Source organism: Lycorma delicatula, chromosome 4, assembly GCF_047948215.1.
Source record: "Lycorma delicatula isolate Av1 chromosome 4, ASM4794821v1, whole genome shotgun sequence".
NCBI lineage: Eukaryota > Metazoa > Arthropoda > Insecta > Hemiptera > Fulgoridae > Lycorma > Lycorma delicatula.
This window is the reverse complement of record NC_134458.1, coordinates 57794240-57816503: the sequence shown is the minus strand read 5'-3', so window position 1 is coordinate 57816503 and position 22264 is coordinate 57794240. Positions and strand designations below refer to the sequence as shown.

At 27.5% G+C, this 22264-nt stretch overlaps 1 protein-coding gene across 1 annotated transcript in view; it reads left to right on the top strand.

Annotated features, from left to right (window-relative positions):
- Nrk (Neurospecific receptor kinase) overlaps positions 1-21255 on the top strand; it is a 51453-nt gene extending 30198 nt beyond the window's left edge. The window contains exons 4-8 of the mRNA XM_075363018.1: positions 2573-2846; positions 7612-7854; positions 8160-8347; positions 9059-9214; positions 14052-21255. Of these exons, the coding sequence (XP_075219133.1) occupies positions 2573-2846; positions 7612-7854; positions 8160-8347; positions 9059-9214; positions 14052-14894 (1704 nt within the window). The 3' untranslated portion in view covers positions 14895-21255. The remainder of the gene's footprint in view (positions 1-2572; positions 2847-7611; positions 7855-8159; positions 8348-9058; positions 9215-14051) is intronic.
- The last annotated feature ends 1009 nt before the right edge of the window (positions 21256-22264 follow it).

Here is a 22264-nt window from a genome sequence, read left to right as displayed (position 1 = left end):
TTGTCAAATTTTCATGGAATTATAAGCTGTTAGTCCGCAGCCAGTCAATCATTGATTTTTTTGTTGATGCTGAATTCGGTGCTTGGCTTTCTTCAGCATTGTGGTAAGAAGCATTATGTAAAATAATGTCACTGTTTATTGGAAAGTTAGGCATCCATTTTTCTCTTATCCACTTTAAAAACATGTTGCACTAGAATAATAATCACCTGAGGAAGATTTGGCTTTCCATACTTAAGCAGTTGGGAACAAATCCCATTTCACCACTGACGTGGAGAATTATTAACCTTTCTCCTTTTGAAATTGGCATAGCAAAACACTGAGACACATTTGAAGGTTGCCAACAGAAATGTTGGCAAAGAGAACTTAAACTGCAAGACTCATCAACTTAGATGATTGGTCTTCCTTCAACTCTGTATTCTTCAACTTTATTCAAATACAAAAACCATTTATACTGAATGTTTTTTGTTAAGAATTGCCCCGTTATTTCTGATTTTCTTCCATTTGAATTCCATGCTTAACATAAGTGTCTGTAAGCTACACTTTTGCCCATTAAATACCCCGTCACTTTTTAGTTTTGTGGTAAGTTTCCTTAGAGAAGCCTTTGGTCAACTAAAGTTTTAACACTTTATGTCATATAGCATTCTGATCAAAACTATCAGGATTTGTCACTTTCTTTTTGCATTTTATTCCTTTGCAAGGAGAACTGAATTTTTTCTGAAGCTATCTCACCAGCAATTCTATAAACTGTTCTTTTTGAGACTCCTGTGACACACGCAAAATGTTCTACATCTTTTTTGGGGTCATTAACAAACATTCCAACTGCAGCTTCTCTTGTCATGTAATTAAAAACATTGTGTGTAATTTCTTTCCCTTGGTGGTGAATGTCTTTTCCACGTAAATTAGACATAATATGCAAAATGATAAAATCAGTTCCTTACCATAAGAATAGACCCGACAAAAATATACTAATTTAATGTGAATAAATTACTTTTAAAATTTCACTTAAGACTTCAACTACTTTCAAGAATTGAAACTCAGAGAATGCTTTAATTGAACAATTACCGTACTCTTTGGACACACGCAATTAACTGGACAGTTTTAATACATGTGGAGTCTTTAATTAATTGGTATTAAATTGACCAACCGTATTAAAAAAATTCATTAAATAAGAGTTACAAAAGAGTGAAAATTTATAACTTGAGAAAGTTGAGTCTTAACATAACTGCCCGCCAAAAATCATATGATTCATGTTATTGTTTGTAATAATTTAATTTCTAATATAAATATATATATATATATATATGCAACTGCAAGTACAGTATAAATTAGAACAGAATCATTTACAAAAACAAGTTAGTCTTTGAATGAATCAGGAACGGTTCGTATAAGTAGAGATTTAACGTTTCATTTGAATGTTTAGAATGACATATCGTTTGGTTAACAAACCTAAATAAAGAAATTTTGCTTATGTATGACTCATTGCTTAGGCTAGCGTGTGGTTGTTTGCCACTCCCAGAACAAAGGGCGAACAGCGTAACATAAACAGTAGACCTCAATCTTGTGGTTGTTTGGCTTGGATATTATATACAGTTATAAAACTCTAAATAAATATACTTTGGCCTAAACACTAATCAGTAACAGTCGATTAGCCTGCATAATATTTCATATATCTACTTTACTAATAAAGAAATAAATTATTAATTTAATAATATATAAACTCAGGATTAAATAATAAATATAAGACGTGAATTTGTTTATTGATTGGAATAAAAAATAGTTGTACTGTATACATACTGTTTTTAATTGAATAGTATTATAAACCCGTGCTCGTTAGATAGCAAGATACACAGCTATGCTGTTCATCAGATCTGTGCCAATTCGGCTTGGACAAGCTGTATACATGTATGCATAATGTTAGTGATCTTTTTAAAACTAGGAAAACATGTATTGATTGAAAATATTTTGTTGCAGTATTATTTCATGATTTCTAATTTGCTATTATGATCATAATGAGTGTAGATACTAAAACAAATTCCATTATATGCTTAATTGCCTCCTCAAACTGAAACACAGTTGCAAATGTAAAACTAACTAATAATATACAAAGTATAAAATTAAGTTGTCCTTGTAAACTCTTACATTATCTATGTAAACCCATAATTTCTTTAAAATCTTTCTTATTTTTTTTATACCTTACAGTTTGACTGATAAAAATAGTAACCTGCTTTATGTAAGATTATTAAGAAAAGTCTAAAATCAAATGAGTTGGAAATCATTCAGAGTAATACTGAATTTCATCAGTTCAGTGCTTACCAGTTCATTGCATATGATAATAACTGAAATAAAAAATTGTGCTACAGTAATACCTGTAGAACCAAAATAGTAAGAGAATAATGGCTGTTATGATACATTAGGCGATGTATGGCTGAATGCTGTCTCTCACCACTGTTTACCTGTTTAAAGATTTTTTTATCTCAATGTTGTTATAGTATGGGAATATGAGATTATTTTTAGTAATATTTAATGTTAGGGCATGGATGTGGTACTGAAATATATATTTTTTTATTTATAGCGTCTTCTTTGTACATATGCATTTCCTCAATGCCTAAACCAAGATGAAGATGTTGTTGGGCTTCCCTTATGTTATGAAGATTGTATAGCAGTTCGTGATCTGTTTTGTTATAATGATTGGGCTGTTATAGAGAGTGACAAAAAGAAAGGTATATATAAAAAATCTAGGGGACACTTTGAATTACCAAATTGTACTGCATTGCCAAGATTATTACCTGAAAAGAGAGTTTGTTCACATGCACATCTTACTGACAAAATTGAAGAAGAGGTCACGTGTAAGTTGTTTTAATTACTTACTTTGTTATTTTTGTAAAAAAAATTCGTATATACTTTTTTTTTTTTTTGTAAGTTACTGGTCTTGATGCACACTTTGTATGTGTGTGTGTGTGTGTGCACGCACGCGTGAATATCCATTTTATTAAATATTAAGTTAAAAAAAAAATTTATCAGTATTGCCTAAAAATAAAATGGATTTCACAGTTGGTAAATTTTGTCTTTTGCTCTTGTAGTATCTTTATTCTTGATTTTTAAATGTGACTTCCTTTAAAAAATAGATTTGATTTAAAATGATTATTGGTACAGTAATGATAATGTTCGGTATAAAAAAACAAATAAATAAAGGACCAGAGAATAGTAAATCTACTTACTGTAATTATTTCTAGTAGATATGAGTCTGCTTCTGCAAATAGACTCATACCTATTAATGATTAAAATAAATTATTGATATAATTTTTTTAATTATATCAAAGAAATATTTTTTTTTTTAATTTTATCAGTTAAAAAAAATATTTTCTTTTTAATTTTATTATTTTAACTTTATTTCTTATATTGATTCATATTATTACCTTATCAGTAATAATTAAAGATCTGAACTATTTTTTATTTTATTTACAAAAAATAAATATCTGCTCATTTTTATCTTTTGACTGCTATTGTTTAGGTTTGTCAGTTATCTAAACACTTTTGAAAGGTGTCCTTCATCATCAGAAATGGTAAAAGAGAAAGTAAAATTAAAACATTTAAAATAGCTTTAAAAATTACAAACATTAAAACTTTAAAACATTATATCTTATTGCTGTTCAGTTTGCAGTTATTCATTTATAATGTTTTCCATAAATTTGAATTTTTAAGCATATAAATACATCTTTCCCATCTTTTATATGCAAAAAAGCTTTATTTTTTTACCGCTGTTTTAGAAGTTACCACATTATCTTTAAAGTTTTTACATATATGATTCTCTTTTGAAACATAATTTGTGAATGATAGCTTAAATATTTTGATACACTCAGTTGTTCTTCAGACTTCTTTTTTAATTATTATTATTATTTTTTTTTATGTATTTGTAATTTTATGTTGCTATTTTTTGGGTAGCTTGTTATTCACTTATAAATTGTTTGTAGTATTTCTGCAATTTATTGGTTGTGGTTTTTATTATATGCTAAGTTTTATATGTTTTATTATTTTATTCATTGTTATTATTTATTGGTGTTGAAACATTATTAAAATTACTATTTTTTTGTTAAACTTTATTTTGTTAACAATGTTATGCTTGTTTAACACTTTTAATTTGTTTAATGCTTTAAGTATAATATATTTAAAACTAATTATGTAGTTCATTGTTTAATATCTTTTTATCATTGATTAATAAAATGTTCTATGAAAGCTATTTTTTTTGTTGATATGGATGTTATATGTAATACTTGTTGTAACTGGTAATATTCTTTTTTTATAAAAGTTAATATTTATTTCATTATTCTTTCTTGTTATTCATATGCCCATAAAATTTATTTTATTGCCAGATTCTATTGTTCTTTTTTTATGAGAGGATGTAGTTTCTTCAGAAAAATGTGGTTATGATTACATTGTGGATTGTTGTATGTACGTATGTATATATATATATATATATATTACTTCAACATATCTTATAATTCTTTTGTGAATTTTATGTATTTTGAAGGCAGATTTCAAAAACTATGTTACAAAATGTGATCCTCATTTTGTAACAGGTTTTATATTGTAACATCTTTCAGTTAATCTTTTTTCGGTTTACATTTATTAAGAGTAAAATAATTTTATTTAATGCATATGCTTAATAAATTAATAACCTGTGTTACTTATGTTTTATTTGTATTTATAATTGGTTGTTTTAACTTTAAAGTTTTTCTAATCAGTTATTTATGATTTTTTATATGTATTTTTTAATTAAAAATCAAGACTGAAGATGGTGTAAGGACTGAACGACGTATTTCTAACTTATAATTTCTATTTTATTAGACTGTTTAGGTATTTTATATGTTGGGGTTTTACATGTTAGGTGTTTTATATATTCATATGTTGGGGGATATCAGTCTTGATTGAAGTTTAAAAAGAAAGGTATTTTCATTAAATAGTGATTAATTACATTAGTAAAAAAATTTACTTACATTTCTAAATATTTTTATTACATGTTCTAAATTTAAACATCCGTAATTATGATCTCCTTACATAGTCTGGAACAGTATGTTTTGAAAGCTTATTCTATTAAAGTTTATAGTTGATAATAACCTATGGTCTATATATTTTGGAAGATTCCCTTAGTATAAGTTCAAGATCTCTCGACTAGTGCATTTTGGAAAAATAATGTCAAAGAAATTTATTGCATTCAAACTAATATGTGGTATCCATGTAAGATACATTTTCAAAATGAGAACTAATGGATGTATGAAAAAGGACACAACGCTTAGATTAGGAAGGTAGAAGTCACACATAGGTAAACTTTATTTCTCCCTACATGTCAGTAGGCAACACTGTACTGAAGGTTAGCAGCTTGTAACAGTTGAAATGTCCTTATGCACTAGTGCTATATCAGTATAAATTCATCTTTATTGTGTTAACTATGTCATTTTTCAAGGATAAATGTGTGTTTATTATTGAGACTTGTTGCGCATATAAATCTTATGAATGAGTAAAAGATGAGTTTCAGATAAAATTTCCTTTCAGGGCTACTAAAAAATTAGGATCACATGCTTGTTACATCGGTGTCGTTCAAGAACTGAAAGTACACCACGGAAAATGTTTACAGTATTTTCGTTGGTTTCATTATTCTCTTGTTGACAGCAGTATTGAAATTATGGATCGTGTTTATTTCAGCAATGAGGCATGGTTTCACTTGGATGGTTACACTAACAGCCAAATCTGCTGAATATGGAGCACAGAAAATTCTCACATGTTTTATGAATGACCATTGCATGCACGTAAAATTGGTGTTTAGTGTACAATCACCCAGCATTGTGTAATAGGGCTTTTATTTTTTGACAATTCTGTAGATAGTGTGGTTTATCACAGCTTAATCAAACAGTTTATTGCCATGTTAGATTTACATGGACAAGAATGTTAATTTCAGCACGATTACAATGTGTCATACTGCTAATGAAACGTTAGGTGTGTTTTGGGAATTTTTTGACATCATTTGATATCAAAAGGGTTGTGGCCTCCAAGATCTCCAGATCTTACACTAGCAACCATCAGGGTTGGTCTAGTGGTGAATGCGTCTTAACAAATCAGCTGATTTGGAAGTCAAGAGTTCCAGCGTTCAAGTCCTAGTAAAGTCAGTTATTTTTACACGAATTTGAATACTAGATCGTGGATACCAGTGTTCTTTGGTGGTTGGGTTTCAGTTAACCACACATCTGAGGAATGGTTGAACTGAGACTGTACAAGACTACACTTCATTTACACTCATACATATCATCCTCATTCATTCTCTGAAATATTATCTGAAAGGTAATTACCAGAAGATAAACAGGAAAAATAAAAAAATAAATAAAGATCTTACACTAGCAGAATTTTTTCTTTGGGGGTATTTAAAAAGTGTATTTTTTAAAAACAGTCCTCATACACTTGGCAAATTGAAGGCTAATTTTGAAAGTGAGATTTCAAAAATTACTGAGCAAACATTATGAAAAGTGGTTGCAGATGTTAAACGTGTTTGAACCTGCATCGAGATCACAGGTAATCATTTTGAACATATATTGTAAAGTAATTGAAGATAATTTGTATATTGTTGTATAAGTATTTTAGTAACGTTAATATTTTTGTAATAAATTCACTTCATCAAACAAAGGGGTTATGTTCTTTTTGAAACACCCATTATTTTGTCACTTCAGATAAACTGTTATGTCTTACATCATTTCTGTGTACTGTTGAAAAAAAAACCTATTATTCTATTGTGCCAAATACTACTCAATACTGTAACACCTCGAAAATTTCATTCTGAATGATTTTTTAATGAGAATTACTAGTAGTTCAGTGAGTATAATGGTTGCAGCTCGTCTACTTACCTATCCAATTCTTATGCCTCAACAGTTGGAACATCTGCTTTATGAAATCATCTTATTATTCATGAATTAATTAAATTACAATGTATTCATAAAATTTCAGTTATTATTGTGTCATCTAAGAGTTTGTAAAAGCTGTATTTTTTATTTTATTAAATTTACCTTATGTAGAATTTTATGGTAATTATAACACTTATTTCAAATTGTAAATCTTTTCTGGTCAAGTTAGTTGGGCTTTTTACAAATACTTCACTATCAGTTGTAGTTTTTTTTTAATTTACTGCTGTTTATGATTTTCCAGAAGAAGGTAGATTAGTAACAAACCAGTTTGTTCAAATATTTTATTTAAAATAATATTAACAGTCTTTATAATGGTAGACACATCGGGAAAATTATTTGTAAAAGCAAATTAAATTTTTTTTTATTCTTATCACTCTTCCATTATGCTAATAAGGTAGATGCATATTTTTCTGTAGTACACTTTAATGTGTTTAAGAAAAATGCAAGAAGTATACTCTCTCTGTAAAGGACAGAAAGTAAAGTGAAGGTACAGTGTAATGTTTACATTACACTATTTTTTTTAGTTTATTTCTGTTGAAAAAAAAAAAACAGTTGATTACTGTGATTAGTAATGAATGTATTCAATCAGATGTGTGTTTTTCCTTGGTTTCCATCATGCAAGTTTGAGTATGTCTTTTTTAATAAAAAATTAACTTAATTTCAGATGATTGTATTAAGGGAAGAGGACGATTCTACATGGGCACTGTCAATGTTACAAAACATGGACTAGCGTGCCAAAGATGGGATACTAATAAACCACACTCGCACGACAGGCCACCTGATGTCTTCCCTGAAGTTCAAAATGCAGAAAATTACTGTCGTAATGCTGGCGGCGAAGAACCCACTCCATGGTGTTATACCGTTGATCCAGATGTTCGCTGGCAGCATTGTGATGTACCAGTTTGTGGTATGTTATTTAACTTCTGTCATTGATATTTGTAGGTTATATCCAGTTGTGTACTATTTTTTTAACATCCAGTAACTTTATTGGTTAGTTGATTATTTTTGTAGTTGTTTATTGTACGTATTTTGTAATGTTTCTGGTCAGTTTTTATTTTTCAATTTATGAAATTTATTTTATTCCAACACAAAGAACACTTTGCAATTGATACCTGTTATTACCTCTTAATTATGCTTTTTTTTTGTTACAATTACTTCATATATTATATTTATTTATTGTGTTTTTAATTGATAAATTTATTGTTATTCTAGATAATTCAACTACTACCACCGAAATAATAAGTAGAACAGAATTAATTGTGGATCAGTTCCTGACACCACCATATGTGATTATTTTGGGATCAATTGGAGTTGCTATTATTATGTTGGTAATGTTAGCTGGCATTATTTGTCAGCGTATTTATAAACATCGATTACTGTACCGTCCAACTGCAACTCAGGTAGGTTGAAAATAGGTTATTGTTTTTATTTATTTATCTTTTTTAAATAATTAAATAAAAATTTAAGATCTGGTTGGTAAGCAGTTAACATTAAAAGAAAGTTACCATGTTCTACTAAAATTTTGTCTGTGATAAATATATTTTCTGTTTTGATGTTTTTAACATTCTCCAAAAGTTGTATTTTTGTTTTTGATAGATTGTAAACTACTTAATTATCCACCCCGCTTCATAATATCCTTTAAATAGTGGCAGAATTTGGCTGCTTATCTTTTTTTTTACCAAGTAATTTTGATATTGTCCAATATAGACCTGTGGATTTTCCAGTTAAAGTTAATAAATGCTGTTCTGTAAACCACGTACAACAGTTATCAAAGGACATTGATTTTTGATACTTTGCAGTAATTGATTATTCCAAATTTAATGATTATTGAAGTTTAATGTTAATTTTGTTGTTATGTTATTTGTCTGATGTGTATATTAAATTATATTATTTATATGTAATGAAGTAAAATAGATCTTTACTGTCACTTTGTTAAATAAATAGAACTTTAATTTAGAAATATTTGATAACATTAAACAATTTTTTATTTTTTTCTTCTAAATAATTTACTTTTAAAACTTCCATCAGTTATTTCTAAATCATCATTCAATATAAAACTATAAATTAATAATAGATGAATAATCTTATGTGTAACTGAAATTTTTTTGCAGGAGGTTAATATAGATTTAGAAAAGTTACCAAATAATTCTGCTTACCATAAATCTGGAACGAGCTTAAATCCTAAATTGGAGAAATTAGAATTTCCAAGAAATGATATAATTTACATCAGAGACTTAGGACAGGGGGCATTTGGTCGTGTATTTCAGGTAAATGTGTACATTGCATTTCAATTTATTATTTTTTTGTGACTGTATTTATAAGAGACTGACCTACTAGATAGTGTTGTTATTTATATTTAATATTCTATTGAAGATGTTTGGTGTACAAATAAGGTAAAAGTCTTTGGATATTTAATTTTTATAGGACTTTCTTTTGCTATATTGAATATTAGAACAGATTATAATAACTTATTTTTGTCAATATCATATAATTAGAGAAAAACAATGATTCTATAAAAGTACTCTTGGTACTTTAATTCTTATCAGAAAATGACGTATTTTAAAAGTTACTGCGAAATAATGAGCTTTGCGGATGAAACAACTATTATTTTCTCATAGTGATTGGAAAAATGTTTTTCTATAGCAGAGGATGGTATTAGCATCAAATGATGCTAATCTCATTTCAATTTGATTGAAATCTCTTAAAATATAATTATTTTATGTCATAATTATTAGGCCTATTATTGTGAGAAAATTATTACTTGATACTAATTTTCAGTACCAGAATTAATAATAAATAAAACTAATTAATATTTCATAGAATTAAACGTAAAGTGGAGGACATGAAAACAGACACATAATTATATCAATTTTCTGCCATAACTCATGTATTTGTTAACCTATTTTAAAAAATAAATGTCATTTTGTTCAAAATAAAAGACTTAATATGTTAGTAAATAATGTAAATTTTGATAAAACTAATATTTATGGAGATATAATAGATTGAAAAATAAACATGGCCGCCATTTTGTAATTTGCAAAGGTATTTAAGTTCTGATTTTTTTGCTAATTTTAAAACTTTATTACCAAGACACTTACCAAATATTAATGTGATTCATCTATCCGAACTTGAGATATAAATATTTATATAAAAATAACAAAATGGTGGACACGGGGAGAACAAAGAAGAAATTGCCATTTTTCCTAAGGATATTTTTTGTTTAGTTTTACAAGAAGAATCTGAAAAAGTATAGCCAGCTCATTTTATAAACACCTATATATATATATATATTATTTCACTTTCTTGTGGACAGGTTAACTGCCGTAATTTTGCACCAATCAATTTCAAATTGATACATAAAATATTATAACCCAAAATCTTGGTCGAATTCATTAATGGGAAAAATCAGACCATGTGGGTGGAAATGGGGGCCTTTTTTAAAAAAAAAAAACAAAATATCACTATAACTTTATTATTAAGTAAAATATCAAATTTGTTTAAAGTTCCTACTATTCTTTGGATAAGGGCCTAAAACCTATGTTAGTAAAGTTTTTCGATATCAACTAATTGGTCGAGGTGGTGGAAAAAATGGGGTTTCGAAGACAAAAAAGTCATACCTCCTGTAATAGGCACAGTATCGAATCGGTTTAAAGTGGTTGTTAGTTCTCTAAAAACATTACTTAAAACTTTTTTCTGAAAAAATTTTGATATGACCAACTCTTACTGCAAGGGATGACCAAAATATTGCGGAATTGTAAGAAGATGGGCTTGTCATATGCTAAATATGTGAAAACTTTTTTCACATGCAGCCATTGTTGTATTGAGTAAATTTGAAGTTTTCTTAACTTTAAGGTGGAAATCTTTTTTGTCCCTTACTCAACATTAGTGAAATCTACCTCCGCCTTCCGGCGTGCTGAAAGGGATTTTTTTTTTTAATCTATTCATTACTTTGAATCACATTGGAAAATGTTTTTAAATATTAAACATTTTGGTTATTGTAGATGTAAAATCTAAAGTGTGATTCGCATCTTTATGCAGTATAAATTGAAACCCATCTTCTTTAAACTTTATAAGTTGAAAAAAATTTTAAGAGCAAAGGATCTAAAACTATTTAACTTGTGTTCAATTGATATTAAATTACGATTCATTTGGTTGAGGAGATGCGTTGGAGTACTGCATAAATATTCTTTTGTTGGACAATCTTACAAACTACTTAGTAAAAAAAATCCTAGTTCAGTATGTTTTAATGGATTTAATGTATTAACTATTAGGCAGTTATATGCAAAGATCCTACTTGATTTCAAGGTGAGGTTAACCCTGAAATTTAAAATAATGATATATCTTTCAAATAATTGAAATATGAGTTTAGCAATTTTAAATTTAACTGTTGTACATCGACAACTTCACTATGTTAGTATCAAACTAGCAAACGTAATGCTGAATTAGCTCATTAAAAATTACATGAATCGATGAGTGAATGAATGTATATTCATTGAAATGGATTATATAAACTACAATCCATTACTACTAGTCCTGGCGCACAAGCTTTTCTAATGCTGGATGTGCCAAACCAGAAATTTTTGTTTCTTGAATTACTTAATTTTTATAATATTACAGCTATGTTATATATTTTAATTATCAATTCTGTATTTTTGTTTTATTTTAGCGAATAAATAAAAGTGGATAGTGTTCACTTTATCTTTTGCTTTGTGAATTTTCTCTCGCCTTAGATAGCATGAATATTATTAAGGCACCCTTTAAATTGTTATACATTTGTATATTTTTTACTGTTAGACAGATTATTCTGCCACTTTTAGAGCTGAATATTCAATGGGCTTGACATTTAATGTGCAAAACCATATTCGATTCTGTGAAGAAGGTAACAGGGAACCATTTTTTCACTTTCATTTGTAAGCCTGTTGTGGTATGCTCTGTGTTTGTGGAAATGGATATACCATTTTCTAAGTGACTTTTTCTTCTGTCAGCTCCACAAAAACCATTATGGTTATGGCATTTTGTTGGTCTCTTGTAGCGAAAATTCTGGATCGTTACTAGAATAAAAATGTAATGAATGTAAGTGTAAACAAAGGCGGATAAAGTAAGGAAACAACATACACTTAAATAATTTGTATGCACTAAATTCATGTAAACAATAATTGCAAATGATTTATGTGTATAGTGGCTGCAAACCTTTATTTTTTGACTGACTTATAAATTATGTTCTTAGGCTGTTGTTTTATTTCATAATTTCATAAATTTTGAAATATTCATTTAGTTGTTATAAAAGCTGAATTATAAAATAAAAACAAACAAACATGTAAATTTACTAGTATCTTGAGAAAAATCTTCATAGATTTCTTTTTATGGTGGAAAATTATTGACACATGTTTAAGTCTTAACTCATCTTAAGTTGAATTTACACTGTTCAGGTTGATGTTACATATCGGGCTGCTGTGTAGATACGATATTTATTTATGGTATGTATTTTTGCAAAACCAAATTCAGTTCAACTGGCTCAGAATAACAGAAACATAAAATCGAACATAATTTGTCAGTTAATTGTTAGTACAGAATTTACAAGATCCGATTGATATTGCAATTAAATCGTTGAAAATTGCAAAAAAATTTATAAGTGACGGTGATGCAGCAGTGAAAGTAATTCTTAGTTTTCTAATTTTATGGGTTGTACATATTTTATTAGTTCCAGGTCATTACAAAATAGTTAAGAAATAAACTGGGGAAAAAGGAATCGGCTGTGGAAAACTAACTGTTCACAAAAAAATTTATAAAAGACAAGGCTACATGTATGATCACATTACAGTTTGTTTAAATTAATGCAATATTAATTCGATGGTACAAAATTGAAATGTAGGTTTCAGAAAGAAATGTGAGAGTAAATATGAATCACTTAGCATGGTCATTTGGCTACCTGAGAAGGTATCCTGATGAAGATTCACATCCTTGCTTAATGAACTAGTACCCCTGATTCTAACTGGAACAACTTTAAGTGAGATTTTAATCTTCTTACAGGCGATGTGATTTCAGCAGTAACTTTGTAAATATAGTCGAATTTTATGAATCTTATTATTTTGTTATGTTTGATTATTACTTCAGATTTTTTAAAAACCTTTTGTTTCTGACAGTCTTAATGTATTCTTTAAACTGTGAAAATTGAAGTTTGTAGCCATTATTGTGCATAAGAACTGTATTTATATATTTTGTTAGATACTTAAAATGGTTACAAAAACATCTTTCACATTGTAACATTTTAGGTTTTATATAAATGAATTAATAATAAATTCTTGTATTTCTAAAAGAATAACTGTGGCTTTTTTATTACATTTTTACTGTATTTTGTAAATCATTTATTAATATATCAGTTTATGTATCATTTTTGTTACTAATTACAATTTCATAATCTGTGGATACTGTACTCCACAAATAACTTATAGATCAAAGTATATTTAGGAACCAGTGAAAGAAATTTTAAATTACTCTTAATTTTTTCACGTAACCTTGATAAACAGCTGTAGTTTTTATGACATTCATCTTTTCATGTTTTTATATTAAATATTGAATTTTTTATGGAGATTTTGAGAGCAATCCTATTTTATACTAATAAATGTTAGATGTTTTTAGTGAACCCTGCTCTGAAAGACCCGATTGTAAAAAGATTAATTAAATTGGAGATTCTTTTTCTCTAAGAAAATCTCAAGTGTGTCATTGTTTCATATTCTTAATATTGTACATAGTATAAAGCACTTTTAAAAAGTTTATAGCCGATAGAAAAGGAAACATGAATGAATAATTAAACTAAAAAAAACTAAACTCTATTCAGTACATAAACTATTTCAGTTTTGGTTTAGAAATGTCTTTAATAGTATTGTTTTAAAACAGGCAAATATTGAAAGTGACAAAATTTTTTTTTTTAAGATTAGCTTTAAAATGAAAAAGTGAAATAGATTATGCCATGATCATGATTTCTATGATGTTGCAAGTTTAGCATCGGCTGAAAATAGTAATGTTAGTGTACAGTAGAGTTTTAAATTTATGCTAATTGTTTATTGTCAAAAGTACTTGTTTATGTTATTTCTTTTCTTGTAGGCTAAAGCTCCTGGGTTATTAAAAGGTGAAGAATTTACTATGGTTGCCGTAAAAATGTTGAAGGATGAGGCATCTGAAGATTTGCAAGAAGATTTTGAACGTGAGGCTTGCCTGTTAGCAGAATTTGATCATCCAAATATAGTGAAACTTTTAGGAGTTTGTGCAGTAGGTAAACCCATGTGTTTGCTCTTTGAGTACATGGGTCGTGGAGATTTAAATGAATTTCTCAGATCGTGTTCTCCAAGTAATTATATTGTGCGAACTGCTGAAGGAGGTGGGGATCTGTTTAGAGACATTCAGTTAGGATCTTTAGATTTAATTAAAATAGCACAACAAGTTGCTGGAGGCATGGTTTACCTATCTGATCGCAAATTTGTACATAGGGACTTGGCAACTAGGAATTGTTTGATCGATGATACAATGGTTGTGAAAATAGCAGATTTTGGTTTGTCTCAAAAGATGTACTTACAAGATTATTATAAAGGTGATGAACATGATGCTATTCCGGTGCGATGGATGCCTTTGGAAAGCATATTATATAATAAATATACGGTCGAATCGGATGTGTGGGCATTTGGTGTCTGTCTGTGGGAGATATTCTCATTTGCTTTGCAGCCTTATTATGGGATGACGCATGAGGAGGTTGTTAAATATATTAAAGAAGGTAATGTTTTACACTGTCCTGAGAACACTTCTAAACCGATATATGATCTTATGAAACTCTGTTGGAATAGAAAACCATCTGCTAGACCAAGTTTTCGCACACTTTATCAGATGTTAGAGTCAATTCAAATAGAGGTAGAAAGAGAATTATCAAATTTTCCCCCTCGAGTCCACTTGTAGTATCTGATGTATATCAGTCATATGTAATAATTTTCATTATAATAAAATGTTTCAGAGTAGCAGTGATTTGGGATTATACAAGTGCATAAAATATATTGCAACAGACTAATACCATAAAAAAAGTACCGTCTGAAAAGCTTGTTGAGGTATTATATGTTAACATTGCAGTCTTGCAGCTGAGACTTCTACTGTCTGGAAGGTGGTACTCTAAGTAAGTTTGATTGATGAAAACAGATTGAGAACCCCATTTTCTGAGCTTATGAATAGTAACTGATCAAATTAGGTGTGGGGTTTGTTGATACGTTTCAGATATGAAAATGATGCGGTTCATAAGACATGGATAACAGATATGGATGTGGTTCATAAGTGCTTGTGGGTAGCCAAACATTATATCGGTTAACAGAAAGTGAAAGATTGATGAAGAAAGACATAGAAATGAAAGATAAGAAGGAAAGTGAAGATTGCAGTGGCTGAAGAACTGTGGCATGACTTCCCAGCTAGCTATTCTGAACGGAGACAATAAACAATATTGTAATCTTGCCGTGTTGTATTATTTATCTTCATCTACTACTTTAAAACAGATTTTATTTTAACACAAAGAATGTATGCACACATTGAAGATAATCGGGTACTTCGAAACCTTTTTCTCATAGATCTAGAAAATTACAATTAGGTTTATTCTGTACTAAACTGCTCAAATATTGGACTGGCAGTTGTATAATTTTTATTAATTCTAACTTTTCTGACCTGACCGTATTGTATAAAACTTAAAAAATATTTACTTTTTAAGTGATTCAATTTGAATTATTTACTGCGATTATGAATGCAATTCAGAAATCAGTTTTTAATTAATCTTTTTTAATAAAAGTAAAAAGGATTTTTATATTTCCATTATGATTTTTATTTATGGTTATAAGAAGAATATTTAGAACAATTCATAAAGATTTAAAGAATGTACAGCTGTTGGTTTAGCATGGAATGTCTGTGGCTTTTTTAATTGTTTATGAAAGTTTAATTTGGACCCAGTTAAATTATCATTGTAGACAGCACTAAATTTTTAGACTTGATTTGTAATTCCCTTGCCAGATTTTCTTATAAATACCTTTAAACAGTATAGTACTGTAAATTTCATTTGTTATTGCATAATAATAATAATAACAACTTTATATTCCTGCAGATGGAAATAAATATACATGTATTACTCGTATTAGATTAAAATTATTGCATTTTTATATAAGATATCCAGGTTGTCAGTTTTTTTTTTATCTGAATGAAATCTGCTATACAAATTTTCAGCGTGTTAATTTTATTCTTTTTACTGTAAATTCAAGATCAAGTTCCAATTGATATTTAATACAGAATTGATTATTATATTTTCTTAATTATTGAAGAAATGTGTTAGGCCATTATATTGCTACTTTATGTTGTAGAATTTTGATGAATATATCAGTTTGTTTATCATTTTTGTTGCTAATTACAATCTCATAATCTACTTGTTTAAAGTTCTGCATCTGAGTTATGTTTAGGATATTGTAAATAAAATTTTAAATATATACTTAACTTTTCTCGTAATGCTGATTAAAAATTGTTTATTTGCTTTCATTGAAAAGTAATGTATTTTTTGTCCGTTAGAATTCAGCTAATTCTGAAATAAGGAAATTTACAAGTTATAAGGCTGCTTATCATGTAGTTTACCCTTTTCCTTTAACCCTTTCCTGGTTTTATCTATAAAGTATTGCTAAAATGCAAGCCTTCCTATTTGAAAGATAAATACTATACATTTAACTATTCATCTGTCATCTGATTACTCTATTTTACAAATGTCATCGTAACATTTTCTTTTACATAGTTTAATACAATAACAGTGATGAATAACTGAACAATGAACATGTATACTATTGCGTGCAATTTTCATGTGGTGGTGCTGGCTTGTTAAATACAGCATTGCTGATTCCAGTTAGCATTTTTTAATGTCTTATTTTTCTAATAAACAAATAACACAGAAATATGCTACAGATGTTATTGAAAAATAATTACAGAATTCATAAGGTTTTTTTTTTTTTAATCAACTTATACTAAAATAAGAGCAAAACCATTTGCAATAGCAGATTTTTATATCTACATATATATTTCATACATTTTTTACTGTAAAGTGTTCATCTTTTTCAACAAATACTACTGTCATACATTATTCAATTCATTATGGTTTTTTGTATTTGTCCTGAACATTTTTTTTAAAATCAGTAAATTATTTTAGGGGGAAAATAATTTAAGTGTACGTTTAGAAAAATCTTGGTTTTTAATGAAAAAATGGTTTACTTATAAACTCACCAGCTATTGTTGTGAAATATCCAAGAAAGATTTAAATAGTTAAACATCCTTGATTTTGGTTAAATATCGTGACAGCAATTTTTTATGTTTTTGTTTCTGAAAGTGAGCTGTTAATATAAGTAAATTATTTTAATTAGTGATTAAAAAGGTCATACATTAAATTATTGTGAATTTTTTTTTTTTTGTATTTGTGAACATGTTATATTTTGTGTTTAGTTATTATTGTTTATCAGTTATTTGACACCTTTCATACTAGTCTTAGGAAAAGAAAAAAACTACGGGTTTGATACATTTGTAATCGGGTCTAGTCCTTGAGCTATATTATGAAGCTTTGTTGTATTTTATAACTATGATTTCTTTTATGCATGTTATTTTTTTATGTTTTTATAATTGCCTAAGTTGGTATTTTCTTACCAGCAAGAAATAATCAATTTTTTATGATATTAGGACAAAACTGAAGTAAAATTGGCAGCATTTTAAGCCGATATAATGTATTCATTTTATTTTAATTGTGTAATTGTTTTCAATCATTTAATATACCAAAATTGAGAAAATAGATTATTTTCTGGTTTAAAGTTGTACATAATAGTCAATTATCAGGAGGTAACTAATACTCATATTAATTTATGTATAACTAAGATTACTAATTTATTTGCTGGATATTGTAGTCTTCAGATGCCTGGTACAACTTTCTGAATAATTTTACAGGCAGCTGTATTCTTCTTTGACATAATTAGTATACTTATAGCTTGTTATTTCTGTGGATTGCAAGGCCAGTATTTGTTCTCAACTAAAATCTGACTACAGAATGGCAGCGTAAAGAGAATTCATTGATTCAGGAGCATGAAAATGTAACAATTGCTTAGATTCAAACTGTGATCTACAGGGAAAGCAAGTGTTAACACTGCATTGATCCCTAACTATATAAACAAAAAAACATTTAGTGGAATTATTTGAAAATGTTATACGTTATGAATTGTTTCAAAATCTGTATTTTATTATTTTTATTTAATATGTTTGTATGTAAGTATAACAACAGTTTTAAATCTTTTTTTCAAAATTTCCCCATGTAAATCCTGTGTTTATTTTTGTCAGTTTGTCTCGGCAGGTCTCAATTAAATTTTATATTTTTATTTGATGGCCTTACCATTTTATATTTTTTCAGTTTTGAACATGCTCCTTCATATCCTTAATGCTTCTTTATTTTACAGCATCCTTAAACATCCCAATCCTTCTTCCACTATTTCCTTCCATTTTTCCATCTGCGATTCTTGACTGAAAACAATTTTATAAAGGATATCTTAATCCTTTAATTTAATAAATTCCACAAACAAGTTTAAATTTCTGGGCCTGTAAAGCAACATCATATGTGTAATTATATATGTGTAAAAAATGTATTATTTTTTAAAAACTGTTTCGGTGTTTGTTGTCAGTGTATCAGAAGAGCAGTTGACAAAATATTTATTAATTTATATACATTCAGCAGTTTGGTATAATTAAATCTTCACTTTTAGGGTTAGTTGTTCAGCTTTACATAAAAACAGAGTCAAAATGTGTAGCTTTTATTTTGGGTTGTCTATACCATTTATGTTTATAAAAATTGTCTGATAATTTAAAGTTTCACATTTTATTTTGTTTAATATGAAGATATTTTTCATTTATACTTTACATCGATAAAGGTATATTTTACAGTTAGGGTTTTATATATTATGCATTGATATCACTGTAATGTCATCATGTGCCATAATTTCCATTATTATTCTTATTGATTCTGATGACTTTTTAATTGTAATTTTGCATATAAAATTTTATGAAACAGTCTATGCAAATTGAAAAATAAATTATGTGTAATGAATGATTTTATGTTAGTTTAGCCAGTAAGAACTTCTTCCATAGCCTAAATTTTGTCATGTAATGTATGTATTTGTGAGATGGTTTGTCTTTTTACAATATTTTAATATGATTCAGTTGCTGTTATTGGAAAACTGAATATAATTTTTTATATGTTGTAGTGTTTACTGATTAAATTTTGAATCGGCCGCTATTTTTCTATTTTTATAAAATATTATTCATGTTCTCACGTCTTTTAAGTGTACAGATGTAGTTATATTTCATGAATAATGTATTATATTTTATGGTAAAATCATGTTCTTGATGTAAAACTGGTCCTTACTATTTAACAAAACTGGTTTTTGTTTATATTATGTGATTCATATGCTGCTATAGGTAATTTTTTTTAAATATACTATCAACAGAATTATTCTATTTTGGTTTATATTATTAAAATTTTATAAAAATGTTTTGTCCTGGGTTTTATTCAATATTATGGTTATGTTTTTATACTTCATTCTGAAATTGGTTAATTATTGTTAATTCAACCTTTTGTTTGTGTATCATAAATCTACATCGATATTAATGGGTTAAATTACGTTTAATTATATAAAGTTAAATAAAACAAAGCAGTAATGCATATTTGATACTGGCATAATAAATACTACCTGAAGTAAATTTTTATTGCTTTGTGTTACATTATTTTAGATTTAAAAAAATATTTTACTGTTACTTTTGAAAGATATTTTAAGTGCATTTCTGAGTATAATTCTTTCTGTTTGTTAAAAAAATAATTTCTTATCCTTTTTGGATTATTATTTTTTCATTGTATAAAGTATATCATAAAAGCAGCTTATATATTTTAGTTCTATTTATTTAAAAATGTTAAAGAACCATGGAAATCGGTAAAAAAATTATTTTTTAAATTTGGTTATTTATTTTCATAGTGTGATTTAAAGTTTATGAGTAATTAAAATTGTTCTAACTGCGGTAACTAAAAATTGAATCATTTTGTACAAACTGAAGTATCGGGTGAAAGTGATTTTGAACATATCGTGTTCTACATTTTTTTTAGATATTTCATGATTGATGCTTTTTTAAAATCAGAAATTTCAGATAGATTGGAGTTTTAATTTAATTTTCTAAATAAAAATTTCTTGTTTTGAAACATATGTAATGTAGAGAGAGCAGAGGAAAATTCCGTGAGGAAGCTTAGATATATGTTATTGTTATGACCTAAACTTATGTAGAATACTTAATTTGTTTGAAATTTTAAGAATACTGTATCAACAACAGTAATTTACAGCTGCATTATACAATGTGGTTGCTAAATGCAGATAATATTTATCACCAAAGGAAAAATTTTCCTACTAAAAATCGTTAGAAATGTTTTAATAATTTTAAATGTAAATGTTTGAAAAAGTATCGTGTTAATTTTCAAATACTTTTTTTAAGATGTTTTTGATTAAAATTTTGTTATGGTTTTCTAAATGTATTTTCTATTACATTAATTAAAACAGGTTATATTTATTTACTCCGTGTGTTTAAAATTCCTAAAATTTAAATCCAGGAAACAAGTAATTTTTTTACATTACTCTTTTATTATTTTTCGTATGATAATGAGTTTGCCAATTTAAGTGTAATTTTAAATTTTTATTTCTACTTTTAACGTTTAAGTTCATTTTTTTATTGGCTCATTGGATTTACTCTAGCTCAATCACTCTGCGCTTTTATTATTTGAGAAACTTGAAACATTTTGCTCTATTTGATGTAAAAGATTTTAGTGGTATTATTGAGGCTTAGAGTGAGAATTGTTGGAAGGTGGCAAAAAAGGCAGTTTATTTTGTATCATTACTGAAGCTTTAATGTCACACTATGTATTTTATGATACATCTAGGAATATTATATTTTATTACTGAAACTAAATTCAGTTACGCTGTTGTATATATGTTTATACACTTGCGATAAGTTTTTATATTCTAATAATAAATTGATTTCAGTTTAGTAAACTTCTGCAAGTGTTGTAAGCGAAACCAAAGAGGAATGGAAGAGATAAAATGAAATTAGTATGTGTATGTGAGTGAATAAAAAATGAAATTTGGTAATATCGAAGGAGATATAGATTTTGTAGTAATATAATTCAATTATTTATGTATTGTATTTTGTATAACGTTTTATTAAAATGATGCTGTAAGAAAGATTTGTGTATTTTAATGCTTTTTTTTTAACATACTGTACTGTAGAATGTATCCTAGACTTATGGATCGGTTTATTTTTAGAATCATTTGTTAGTTTCTAGTTCTCTATTTAATTATTATTGTTAACACCAAAGTATGATCTTGAGCACTTAACACACTCTACTTACATAACTCTTTATTATCTTAACTGCCAACTCGATTGTGTATAGTATTTCTATCAAATATTAGGTTGACAGCTGTTTAATCCTGTATTTCAGATAATTTTTAATGAAATCCTGCAGATTGCATTTTATACTACTTTTATTTCATGCTCCTAAGTTATTGGCTAAGGATAATTACCATGAAAAATATTCAGAAAGGAATTCATAGAAATATTAGTTAAGAACATTGTTTATTATGTCAATGAACATGGACGATTAAAAAATTTGAAAAAGAAAGAGTAAAAGCAGTTTAAATGTGTTTATTCACGAAGATTCAGCATCACATGGGTCTGTAAATAAAGAAAGAGTTTTTAAAATGAGCTGAAGAAGAGAAAAATTTATGACAAATTCTTATATAAAGAAGGATAAACTCAGGCAGTGTATTAGGCTTCTGAGGTTAGCAAAATTGGTGCTAAAAGGGAGTGTAGAGTGTAAAAATAATAGAGGAAGACAAAGATTAAAATATATGAAATAGATAAATGAGGATGTAGTACATAAAAGAAAATTTATATAAATTTACTCAGAGATTGGCACAGAACAGAAATGAATAGAGAAGGGTGTTAAACCGAATGACTGATGATATATACAAAAAACTTACTTTTAATTTTAGCTTATATTTATTATATATAGTGTTGTAATTATGTACCAAATTGTTTCAATCTATATTTTTTATGTTAATATTTAAAATAATTATTTACTGTCTTAAAACAAGCATTTTGGTGAAGTAGTTATGTGATTTTTTGATGGTTGTTGATAGAGCTATATAAAATTGAAATTTATAGGAAATGTGCCATGTTCATACATTACACAA